The 12972-nt window shown below is 47.4% G+C and overlaps 1 protein-coding gene across 1 annotated transcript; it reads left to right on the top strand.

Moving 5' to 3' along the window:
• Positions 1–3189: 3189 nt before the first annotated feature.
• Positions 3190–3705, top strand: NANOS2 (nanos C2HC-type zinc finger 2; the record flags this gene model as incomplete). Its single annotated transcript, XM_081961629.1, has 1 exon — positions 3190–3705. One exon carries the CDS (start codon positions 3190–3192, stop codon positions 3703–3705), a length of 516 nt encoding a protein of 171 aa, XP_081817755.1.
• Positions 3706–12972: the final 9267 nt, after the last annotated feature.

Below are 12972 nucleotides of genomic sequence, written 5' to 3'. Positions count from 1 at the left end.
TGGATGCCGACTCTGCCAGTCTTCCCTGTGTCCCCTGATTGGATTACCTTCCCACAGGAGGGCCTTGGACCCTGCCCACTTCCATTCAGGATGGAAATGGCAGCTCCACCCCTTTTCCATTCACAAATTCCATTCCTCCCCTGAAATAGAGGCGTTTGTGGGGTCAGGGGGGAGGGAGGTAACACAAAGGACACACAAGCATACACAATCACATCCACACCATGTGCCTGGTGCTTCAGCCTGGGGAGATCTTTGTGGCAGGAAAACTTCATTTGTGGTCGTTCTGAGTGAGCTCTTAAAGAATGACCTTGTGATTGACCCATCGCAAAAGGCAGGATGAGAATTTTTTTCAGTCCCTTGAAAGTTAGACAAAAGTTTGTAGTCCGCCCTGAGTTCGAATGTCCTAGTTTTCCTGGTGCGGGGTTTTGTTTACTTTTCAATTTTTCCTTGTTTTCCTTCTAAACAGTTTGTAACTTTGTTGAGGTTTGTTGCATTGAGGGTTGGGTGATACTTTTCTGCTATCATTATAGGCCGGAAAACACTACATTACTGTAAATCGTACATTGTAAAGCAGGGGGTCAGACTAGAAGACCTCCAAGGTCCCTTCCGACTCCATTATCCTGTATTCTGTAAGTAAACTTCCACAGGTCACCCTCCACTTACAACAACTCATTTAGGGACCGTTCCAAGTTACAACGGCACTGAAAGTGACTTACGACCGTTTTTCCTGCTTACTGTCTTCATCATTTTTCACTTTATTTTATAAAATACAAAGGAGAAAAAAAATAGGAAATTAAGGGAGGGAAAGGGAATGGGGGGGGGAGGAAGGGGGTGTGAGATACAAGGGGGAAGAGAAAGAAAGAAAAGTATTGACTTCCAACTCTTCCCAGAACAATACAAGATAAATACACTCCAATCTCAACTTTTTGCTTTTATACCTTAATATATAACTAGCCATTTCTACAACACCAAATCTTCCTAATCAACAAAACCAAGATCAAGGTTTCATTTTGCCTTCTTCACAAGCCCAAATTCCAGACGTGATGCCCAAATCAGAACAGGTTTTCCTCTTTAAATAAAGGAAATCGAGTTCACCGTTCCTGCTTGACCTTCCTTGCTACGGAAATAATCTGTGTTTCTGTTTGCACCTAGTAATCCCCTCTGACCATTGTTTTTTTTGTTATGCTTATGAACTGTCGCCACAGTCACGTGATCAAAATTCAGAGGCTTGGCAACTGGCCTGTACTTATGACAGTTGCAGTGTCCCGTCGTCACGTCAAGGCGACCTTCCGACAAGCAAAGACAACGTGGGAGAAAGCCGGGTTTCACTTAACAACCATGCGACTGACTTAGCCACTGCAGCGATTGCCTCGGATGGAAGACTTTTCCGTGTGCATCTCAGACTCTGAAGCCAAGTCTAAGGCCTGCCTTTGATGGACTAGCCTGCAAAGAGGACTGCAGAATCTTTTCTCTGGCACCTTCAGGAAACAGGTGAAATCTTTTCGCCAGGCCTTTTAAGGCCCGCCCGTCTTAACAAACTGGGCTTTGTCCATCATTCATGGTTGGCCGATGCATCACCATAATGGCCTGATCACGACAAGCCAGCTAAAGGACTTGGCTTTTGAACAGGGTAGGCGAATCCATGCCAGCCGTGGGCCTTCCTAACCACAAGTGGAGCTGGGGCAGATACTGGCTCCCGTCCTCCGAGGAGGCGTCTGAGGGGTCCTTGGTGCTCTCTGAGCTTGGTGGTTTCCTTGCAGACATTTCATGACCCAACGAGGTAACGTCTTCAGGGCTAGAAGGGAGGGTGGGTTTGTGGAGAGGAGGAGGAGAAGGAAAAGCAGAGAGGAGGAAGACCGTGAGGACCTTGGTGCTCTCTGAGCTTGGTTGCTTTTCTTGTAGATGTTTCATTATCCAACTAGGCAACATCATCAGTGCAGAAAAGGGCTTTGCAGAGAGGAGCAGGAGGAGGATTAGCAATAGCACTAAGGCTTAGACCTACCACTTTGCAGTGCTTCACAGCCCTCTCTCAGCATCTTGTCCCCAAATAATCCGGGTCCTCATTTTACTGACCTTGGAAGGCTGGAAGGCTGAGTCAACCCTGAGCCAGTTCAGGATCGAACTGCTGGCAGTGAGCAGAGTTAGCCTGTAATACAGCATTCCAACCACGCCACCACCACAGCTGCAGGACTGTGAGGTCCTTGGTGCTCTCTGAGCTTTGTTGCATTTTTGCAGACATTTCACTCCCCAACCAGGTAGCAGCATCAGTGGTACAAGGCAGTTGGGTTTGTTGAGTAGAGAGGAGGAGGAGGAGGACTGTGGGATCCTTTGTGGTCTCTGAGCTTGGTGGCTTTCTTGTAGATGTTTCATTATCCAACTACTAGGGGATATCATCAGTGATCAGGGATCGACTTGGAGGAGGAGGAGAAGAGGAGGAGGAGGAGGAGGAGGAGGAGGAGGAGGAGGAGGAGGAGGAGGAGGAGGAGGAGGAGGAGAGGAGGCGGCCTGTGGAGTCCTTGGTGCTCTCTGAGCGTGGTGGCTTTCTTGCAGACCTCACCCAACCAGTTCCCATCAGGAGTGCGCTACTAGCCAGCAATTCTTCTTTAAAAGGAAAATATCAATTGAAACCTTTTCTCGGTTGATGACGCTTGCCAGGGAAATCTCATCAGTTTCCAACCGCAGTTGACAAACAATTTCCTCCTCCACCACCACCTCCTCCCCTCCACCCTCTGTGTGCATCACCTAAAACAGAAATGGATCTGAATTTTTGATGGGATCCAGGACAAATTGCAGCTTTTGCACCCAGCGTTCCCCAATGCCTAAGCTAACATTTATGTATTTATTTATTGGAATTTGTCAAACAAAAATTTGTCAAACGTTGCAACCCAAAAGAAAAAGAGAGAAAGAGAGGGAAAGAGAGATGAGAGAGAGCTCCTTGGCAGATCAAGGGATCCTTTTCTCAATCTGCTCAGGTTCAACTCTAGGAAGATCAAGAGGGAAGATTGAGATGGAGACCTTTAAAAAGGAAAAGCTGTTTTCCTTTGGCCATTTACATTTCAGACTCCACCTCTCTGGTACAGTTATTAACATTGTTTAAATTGCCGCTTCGTGTGTGTGTGTGTGTTTGTATGTCCTATGCTCCTTCAGAGAGGGGTGCCTGCTTGGCTGGGACAGATTGCCCTGGTCACCATGTTCTCCACTTCATCCCAGTCTTCTCCAGCCGGTGTTCCAGCTGTGGCCCAAGGGGCCCTTTTTGATCCATGGAAGGATTACCTGAACCTCTCCAAAGTGGTGATGGAGATCGCTGAGGAGCAGAAGAAGCCACGGAGGTGGTCTCCTCCTTGGGAAGACCCCTTGGACGTCGTCATTCTGCATTGGATGAACGGAGGCGGCAACAGCCAGACCCACAGTCCCAAGACCCATGCCCCCTGCAGAGGAGACCCTCCGCCCGCTCCACCAACCCAAAAAGGCAGCTGCAACTTTTGCAAGCACAATGGAGAGTCCAAGAAGGTCTTTTCTTCTCATGCCTTGAAGAGAGCCGACGGGGTGGTGATTTGCCCCATTCTGCGCAGTTACACCTGCCCGCTTTGTGGGGCCACCGCCGACAAGGCCCACACGCTGAAATACTGCCCCCATAATAAGGGGAAGCAATCCTTGTACCACAGAGGTGGGCGCAACTCGGCCGGACGTATGACCAGGAGATAAAGGGGGACACCCCCACCACCCCGAGGGGAGGGCTTCCTTCCCAATCCGTCTTCCACGGAAAAGTGGAAGAAGAAAAAGAAAAAAAGTTAAATGCCTGGAGAGTGGATGGGGAGAAGGAAAAGGCGCTGCCAAAGATTTGGAAAGAAAAGTTCTTCAAATATTTTCTTCAAAAATCATAGTTGCAAAAGAGGTGATTTTGCATGGCTTTAGTTTTTTACATATTTATATATATATACATGTATATGATGGATGGGACCAAACTTTACTTTGAAAAAAAGAGGAAGATTTGTGTCTTTGAACTGCACCAAATTTCAGTTTCGGACAGAAACAAGCAGGACTCTGTTTTCCAAAATTAAACCTGTAAGTTCAGAAATCCTTTTTGGGGGGGGGTGTAATTGTCTTGAATGATGTGCCAAAGAAGTCACCGTTTGCCTTTAACTAAACACGATAAAAGAAAAATAAGTGGCAGGGTTTTTTGCCCCCTTTTCTTGAAATGTTCCTTACTGGCCCATGTTAGACAAAGTTGAGATACTTTGAGCAGTATTTATATCTGAGTTTGCAATAGGTAAACCTTATTATGTTTTTTTAAAAAACTAGTAACATGTTGACTTTTAATAAAGAGTGTTTTCTTTCATGAGTGCATCAAATCACTGCTTCCTTTTTTTTGCTTTTAATTCCTGGGTTCTCTGCAGCTGATTCTTCATGTGATACTCAAATCTTCCCTCTACATTTAATTTTGATTTGGACCTAAGTAGGTTTCACTTCATCCAAGTTGCGTAGTTGTATCTTAAGGCACAGTATTTTGATGCACCAGTTTAGGGCGGGGGGAATCACGCTGTGAAAGTTCACAAACTGAAAGTGAAATTCTCTTTTCTGCACCTCAATCCTGGGTTTTTTTTTTTTTTTGCAACCTCTGCAAATATTGAAAATCACCCCTTATTTCTGCAATCCACATAGATTTTTAATGCTCGGGGAGGATCACGTCTTCATTTCCAGCAGTGAAAACTCTCTTGAAAAATTCCGGATTCTCTTTTTGGCTTTTGAGAGTTGCACAATCATCATTTTGTCTTAGTTTGCACGCATTTGCACGCATTTATTGTGCACAATCCATTGGTGTTAGATTTGCCTTGATGGCATGAGGAAAAATGGACTTCTAAGCAGCTCCAAATGAAACTTAGAATTTAGAGTAACAGAGTTGGAAGGGACCTTGGAGGCCTTCTAGTCCAACCCCCTGCCTAGGCAGGAAACCCTATACCGTTTCAGACAAATGGCTATCCAGCATCTTCTTAAAGACTACCAGTGTTGGGGCATTCACAACTTCTGGAGGCAGGCTGTTCCACAGATTAATTGTTTTCACTGTCAGGAAATTTCTTCTTAGTTCTAAGTTGCTTCTCTCCTTGATTAGTTTCCACCCATTGCTTCTTGTCCTGCACTAGACACAAGTCCAGGCAGCAACCCCTATTTGAAAAGTTTGGAAGTGTCATAAAACGTGCTGGATCCTTTCCTGCAAGTGGCAATCCGATCTGCCCTGCTGGAGAGGTTTCTACCAACATTATTACCTGAGCATTCCCAGGGGCTAGAAACTTGATTTGTGCATATCATTTCACCCTTGCAAATCCAAATGCACTTTGCAATCAGTGAGAAAGAAAAAGGATTAAACAATCAGTTTGGCAATTAGACCAAACTAGGAAACAACTGGGCACCAAAACATCAGGTGCTTGCTTGAATAGCAACAATTCTCCAGCAACCTTTGTGTGTGTGTGTGTGTGTGTGTGTGTGTGTGTGCACGCACGCACACGTGCGCGCAGAAGATAAGGGACACCCAACGGATATTTCCTATCTGTGTTGTGATTGTAGCTCCTAGAATCTCTAAATCAATATTTTTCAACTCATCAGTTGAAAAACACTGATTTAGTTAAATCAGCTAGGTCACTATAAGAATGTGTGAACTTCAACTCCCAGAATTCCCCAGCCAGCATGCTTTGGTCTTGGATGATTGGGAAAAGCAATTTGTCGGGAGAGTAGAACAGCCTTACCTAACCTGTCCCAGCCTGATGGGTATTGCAGACCAAGAACCCTGGAAAATGATGGATTGGGTAGAAATCCGGTTAGAAGAGCATTTCTCAACATTGGCTACTTGAAGATGGGGGGGGGGGGGGCTTCATTGACTGCCTGGGGAATTCTGGGAGTTGAAGTCAACCCATCTTCAAGTAACCAAAATTGAACAATTGAATTAGACCTTTCCCACACCCCCGATGTCCTTCCGAACCGACAGCTTCCTCTTCCTACTGTCCACGTGGAGTTGGCCATGGTCAACCATCCGCGCAGTCTTCCCTCTCAACCTGGAGAACCTCCAGATCCGTTGGGGGTTTTGCAATCCACCACCTTTGCAGGTGACCCAAGTTGAAGGAAGGCGGATGTGTCTGCAGAGATCTGGGGGAGGGGCTGCCTTTAAATGCTCCTCCAGCATTCCCTCCCTCCCCCCCCCCCCCCCGCTTTCCCCCTCCTCAGGGCTGGAAGCCTGGAGCTTGGATAGCCCCCAGCCAGGGGCTTCCTGGGTCTCCATAGCTGGGCTGCTGCAGCTTCAGGCTGTGCTTCCAGCTGCTCCTTGCAGAAAACCCACCCCTCCTTCCACACACATACACTCACCCCACCCCCCCCCCAAGGTTCCTGCCTCTTAGAGCAGAAAGTCCTGGGTCAAACTGGAATTTTGTATCTTTCGGGCAGACGACCCTCCAGCTGGAAGAGAGGAGGGGGTTGAGGTAGACACTCTCTTCAAACTGACCTAACAGCTTCAGGGAGAAGAGAAAACAACCAGACCCTCCTGCCCTCCCCCCTTCCCACTCCACTCATCCCAAAATAAGAGGTTGGGAGTCTTGGGTGGTCTCGGAGCTGAGAGTGCATCAGAGACCCCTCATTTCAACCCTGAGCTGCACATGCTCCCCTTTATTGGGAACAAGAGGTTCATGGTGGGGGGGGGAGGGGGGGCTTCTCACAACCCCAAACAATCTCTTATTCCAAAACTGCTTTATTCAGGCTTGCTGGGAGCAAGGTGGGGGGTGGAGGCTTAATCCTGGATTTGCTGAAGTCCCCTCCCCATTTTCCAGGTGGGGCCAGGCTGCAGCAAGGAAGGGGGCAATGGGAGCCAGCAGCTGGGAGGGAGGGGCCGTGGCTGCCTAGCACTCCACCCAGAAGACCCCAAAAGTGGCCTACGGCTCAAGATGGTGGTGGTGGGGAAGACCTGGAGACCCATGAGATTTTGGGGTCCCCATTCCGGTTTCATTAGGTATTTGTTGAATGGGGATTAAAAGAATTAAACCTACCTCTCCCTCTCTCTCTCTCTCTCACTCTCTCTCTCCCCCTTCCTTCCTTCCTTCCTTCCTCTCTCTCTCTCCTTTCTTTCTTTCTTTTTCTCTTTCTCCGTCTGTGTTTATTTATTTATTTATTTCTCTGTCCCCCGCTCCTTCCTTCCTTCCTTCCTTTCTTTTTTCTCTCTCCCTGTCTGTTTTTATGTCTTTCTCTGATTCCTCTTCTCTTCTTTCTTTCTTTTTCTCTCTCCCTCTTTCTATTTTTATTCATCTCTCTCTCTCTCTCTGATAGAGAGAAAAGAGAGGGGGGGGCGTTCCAAAGAAGAGCAGTGGAGTTATTCCCATTATCAAACAAAATTCGCAACCACTTGGTGCATGTTTCTTTTTTGGTGTTTTGGGGTTTTTTCCCACCCGGTTGGATAAATCTTTCTTTCTTTCTCTTCATCATGTTTGATACACTCGGCTTTTAGGAAGCCCAGGCCAACTGCCAAGCACCCCCAACCAGCCAGCATCAGCAGAAGACGTTTAGCCTCTCTTCAGCGCTGTCTCCAATCCATCCATCCATCCATCAGAATAGAGCTGGAAGGGATCTGGGAGGTCTTCTAGTCCAACCCCCTGCCCATCACCTCCAGTGATGAAGAACCCATAACGCCCAGTTTCTCCCAGGGTGCCCTGCAGGCATTCCTGCTGCCCACAGTTGTCCCTGTTACAGGCCGTCCTCGACTTATGACCACAATTGTGCCCCAAATCTCCGTTGCTAAGTGTGACGTTTGTTAACTGAACTGTGCTTCATTTTACGACCTTTCTTGCCACAAGTCCAGGCGTAACCATGACAACCTCGGCCATCCCTTGTTGGGGCTGCCTCTCATTGCCATGGGGACAAGAAAGGGGAGAGCAGGGTAGCACCAAGGACCAGGAGGAGGAGTGAGGGGAAGAGGGGGAGTGGAGAACATCTGGAAGAGGAAATAAAAACTGCTCCGTGGGAAGCAGAAAAGATGCAAGCCACGTTTGGTGGCCTGGTTTTTACAATTTATCCCACTTCTGTTGCTCCAGAAATAAACCCTGGTCCATCTGGGCAAGTTTACTCTGGAGTTGCAGGAGACCCTTGTGGGAAGAGGCTGAGTGGGGGGCTCCTGCTTGGTCAGAGAGAAGATGGTATTAGTCCTTGACTTACAACACTTCGTTGAGTGGCTGACATTACCAACGGCACTGAAAAAAGGGACCGAAGACCCTTTTTCACACTTACGACCGTTGCAGCATCCCCATGGTCACCTGGTCAAAATTCACTGGCTCATACTTATGATGGTCGCAAGTGTCCCCTTTGGCAACCTTGACAAGCCAAGTGCACCGGGAAAACCAGATTCACTTAACAACCGGGCTACTAACTTGTCAACTGCAGTGATTTACTTAATGACCGGGGCAAGAAAGCTCATAAAAATGGGGCAAAACTCACAAAGGGAACAAATTAAGAGCAGAAATTTGGGGCTCAGTTATGGTCGTAAGTCGAGCTCCACCTGAAATTCCAAAAGAGAATGATTTTTTTAGGCCAATTGGGTTCCTGAACATGGGCTGTTTCCAAAGAGTCCAGTTGTTGTTGTTAGTTGTGAAGTGATGTCCAACTATCACGACAACCCAGGGACCACGTTCCTCCAGGCCTTCCTGTCCTCTACCATCCCCCGGAGTCCATTTAAGCTCACCCCCGAATACTTCAGTGACTCCATCCATCCACCTCCTTCTCCGCCGTCCCCTTCTTCTTTTGCCCTCCATCGTTCCCAAGATGAGGCTCTTCTCCAGGGAGTCCTTCTTCCTTCTCTTTAGGTGGCCAAAGGATTTGAAAAGAGTCCGGGAGAGGGCGCCAAGGGATCAGGATGCTGAATTGCAATGGTCAAATGGCCATTGCCTTCCCTCCCTCCCTCTCCCTGTGGTGTCTGTGTGTGTTTGTGTGTGTGCACAACCTTAAGGGGATATTCCTTGTCTCCCTTCTCCTTGCTTAATTCTTCTTTCTTCTTTTCAGCCGTTCTCAGAGATCATAACATTTTCTGCAGCCTCTCTCTTTTTTTGCAAATCTTCTTTGTTTCAAGCCTTTTGTCCTCCCTGGAGTAAAATCTCTTCTGACAGCTGCCCCCATTTAGATGCTACCTGAGAATAAATCTTCCTCCAACTCCTCCTCCTCCTTCTCGTCCATTTCTTCGTATTTACAGTTCCTTTGAATCGTTCCTAAATTTATTCTGGCTTAATTAAAAGAAGGAAAGATGATTAAGATGATTAAACTAAGATAATTTAGGGCCTGGAGGCTAAAACATACAAAGGACGGTTGCAGGAACTGGGCAGGTCTAGTTTAATGAAAAGAAGGACTAGGGGAGACATGATAGCAGTCTTCCAGTATCTCAGGGGTTGCCACAAAGAAGAGGGATACAAACTATTCTCCAAGGCAACTGAGGGCAGAACAAGAAGCAAAATAGGTGGAAACTAACCAAGGAGAAAAGCAACTTCGAACTAAGGATAAAATTCCTGACAGTGAAGACAATTAACCAGTGGAACTACTTGCCACCAGAAGTTGTGGGTGATCCATCACTGGGGTTTTTTGAGAAGAAATTGGAGAGGCCAGATTCACTTAACAACCATTGCCAACTTAACAACTGCAGTGTGGGACAATGCCCACTTAACAAACGGTTTGCTCAGCAACAGAAATTTTGGGCTGAATTTTGGTCAAGGGTTCCCTCCTGTAACCTGCATTTCAAAACCGAGAATTGATATTTCTTTTGCAGGCAACACGTATAGAAACCGAAAGTTATGATTGAAAGTTATGGTTGGTTGTACAATCAGCTGAATGTTTCGATCGGATTTATTGTGTTTGTCCACCTATTTATTAGGATTCCTCTAAACAGCAGCAAAAAAAAAAAAAAAAAAAAAAAACAACCCAGCATCCGGGATTGGGCTTTGTGTATTTGTGGTACCTGGAGAGGATGCAGTTGCTTAGCAAAGGCTGCAGTGTTTGTTATTTGCAACTGCTGAGCTCTAAGTTCTTAACAAGGTAAATATACACAAAAAGGAGGGTCTGATGAGGATTACAATTCAGCTCCAGTTCTCATTTCAGGTAAGGCTCAGGCATGGGAGATCGTGGTGGGGGTGGGGCTCACGCATTCTTCTGAGGGGGCACCCCTGCAGTGTGTATCTACACGACCACCGAAAATTATTTAGGTGGGATAATGGACTCTGAGCATAAATTCAGAGCCATGTTCAGCTATGGAAAGGTCCAGCAAAACTCAATCAATCAATCAATCAATCAATCCGAATAGAGCTGGGAAGGGTCCCTTGGAGGTCTTCTAGTCCAACCCTCTGCTCAAGCAGGGAAGCCCTAGACCAGAAGTCTTCAGACTTGGCAACTTGAAGACTTGTGGACTTCAGCTCCCAGAATTCTCCAGGCAGCTGCCCTTGACCGTTCCTGACCAATCCTTAGCACAACATTATGCGTTGGCATTCCAACCGGCAAAGGGAAACTGAACTGAGCAACAATTGTGTAGCACAAACAATGTGTGGAAGTAGGAAAGGAAGATTTTTTTGGCTCCGTCCAACAGATTTCAAGGGTTTAAAGGAGACTCTAAGCCAGTGTTTCTCAAACTTGGCGACTTTAAGTCCTGTGGACTTCAACTCCCAGAATTCCCCAGCCAGCTATGCTGGCTGGGGGATTCTGGGAGTTGAAGTCCACAGGACTTAAAGTCGCCAAGTTTGAGAAACACTGCTCTAAGCAGGGAAAATATGGAGTTTTTCAGAGGTCTGTTGACAAAGCATCGGCCAGAACAATTGGCCTCCAGATGCTCCAACCCTGGAAGTTTTAAAAGAAGATGTTGGATGACCATTTGTCTGAGGTGGTGTAGGGTTTCCTGCCTAATCCGGGGGCTGGACTAGAAGACCTCCCAGGTCCCTTCCACCTCTGTTATTCTAAGTCTTTTGAAACCTTGGCAACTGTAAGATGGGTGGATGTCAATTCCCAGAATTCCTTAGAACAGGGCCCTTGCGTTAAGACTTTGAAATAAAACCATGCGAAGCCGTTTCTTTTTCCATCCAAATGAATGAAGCCGCTTTAAAATTAAAATAAAAAGACTATTTTGAGCTTTGGAAAGAGGAAGGGCAGCTTGCTTGGTGAGAAAAGGCTGTTGGAGGGAGGCTCGGCTAAGATGCGATTCCAGTTGGCAAGAAGACGCTGATCGTCCATCTTTCCACCAAGAGAACAGAGGTTTCGCTCTTGATGGTAGCAGCCTTTGCACACAGTCCTCGACATACGGCCACAAATGAGCTCAACCTTTCCGCTTCTAAGTGAGACATTGGTTAAGCGACTTTTGCTCTATTTTACGACCTTCCTTTCCTCATCGGCGAAATCAATCACGGTCTACTCAGCCGGTCGTTCGGTGAATCTGGCTTTCCATGTTGACTTCTCTGATGGTCCCGTACCCCTCCCCCCCCCCGCCGGGGACACTGCAACCGTTGTAAATACGAGCCAGCGTCTGAATTTGGATCCCATGATTCTAGGGAAGCGGGCAAGGTCGTACAACGGTCGTAAGTCTCTTTTTTTCCAGCGCCGTGGTAACTTCAGACGGTTACTAAATGAGCCGGTGTAAGTCGAGGACCACCTGTTGTTCTCAGCTCCCGATGCCGCCATATCGGCTACTCTCTCCAGGTGAATTATTGAAGATGTCAGACAGTTCCATCCTCGGCCATCTTCTCCCTAGTTCAGTGTTTCTCAACCTTGGCCCACCTGAAGATGCGTGGACTTCAACTCCCAGAATTCCCCAGCCAGCAGAGCTGGCTGGGGAATTCTGGGAGTTGATGTCCACGCACCTTCAGGTGACCAAGTTTGAGAAATGAAGACTGTCATTTCCCATCCTTCGTCTGCAAGGAGCATGAGTTGTGAACGAGCAGAACGGCAGAGACCTCGTATGACTCCTTGCCGTTGGAGAAAGGGAAGGCGCACCAGTTTCGGACGGCTGCCTCTTGGCCTGCGTCCGAATGGCGCCCACCTCCTGCCAAAGGCCAGCCTGGTGCAGTGGCCTCCCAAAGCCCCCCCCTTCTCTCCCCCCCCACCCCGGGTCCCGTTCTTGCACTCGTTCAAAATTGCAGTGCTGAAGGGAAAAAACAGTGGCAGGGAAAGCTCTCGCTGATTAATTGTCATGCGGGATCCATTAGGCTATAGTTTTAATTAAGTAAAAAGGGCCCTGGGATCCATTGGCCAAAAACGGGGAAAAAACCCACACGGTTTTTGTTTTTTTAAAAGTCCGATTGCTTATCAAAACCAGTTTGTCCTAGAACAAATATTTTCTCTTTTTCACCCCGATGCATTTGGGGCTTTTGCATTCATTTTTAATCTTTTGCAATTGTGTAGTAGTGGCTGCACTCACCTTCCAAAGTTTTGTGATGTGTTTTCAGGTCGGCGGCAAGAGTTCAAATTCAGCAGCAGAGGCCGAGACAGTTAGGGATGGGGGAAGATCTGGGTTGGAACTCATGACATGCTCAGGAACCGGTCCAATGAGGTACTTTGGAGGTCAGTTAGCTTTAACCTACCTCACTGGGCTATGGTGGGGGTAAAACCGGTGATTGTGATGAAAACGCTACCAGTCCTTGTTTACTGACCACAATTGGGACTGGCAACTCGGTCGTTAAGTGAAGCCATCATTAAGTGAAGCCACCATCGTGCTCACGAGTTAGGAATCTGGGCCCTTACCTTATGAATGCAATAAATCAACGCAATTGGGCAAGTTGAACTGGTATAGTCAGTGGCTTTTGATGTCCTTGGAGATTGGGCCTTGAGTGATCTGCATTCGAACTCGGAACCCCGTCAATGAACTTGGTCAAGGAGAGCCTTATTCTTATCTTGTATGCCCCCATCCCCCTACTAAGCATTTACACGTTGGGGTCTCACCACATTGGCAGGGCCGACATCAAGCAACCCTGGTGCATTCAT

The sequence above is a fragment of the Natrix helvetica genome, assembly GCF_964273705.1.
Source record: "Natrix helvetica genome assembly, chromosome: 9".
In the NCBI taxonomy this organism is placed as follows: domain Eukaryota; kingdom Metazoa; phylum Chordata; class Lepidosauria; order Squamata; family Natricidae; genus Natrix; species Natrix helvetica.
The sequence above is the reverse complement of the archived record's forward strand: the minus strand, read 5'-3'. Positions and strand labels throughout refer to the sequence as shown.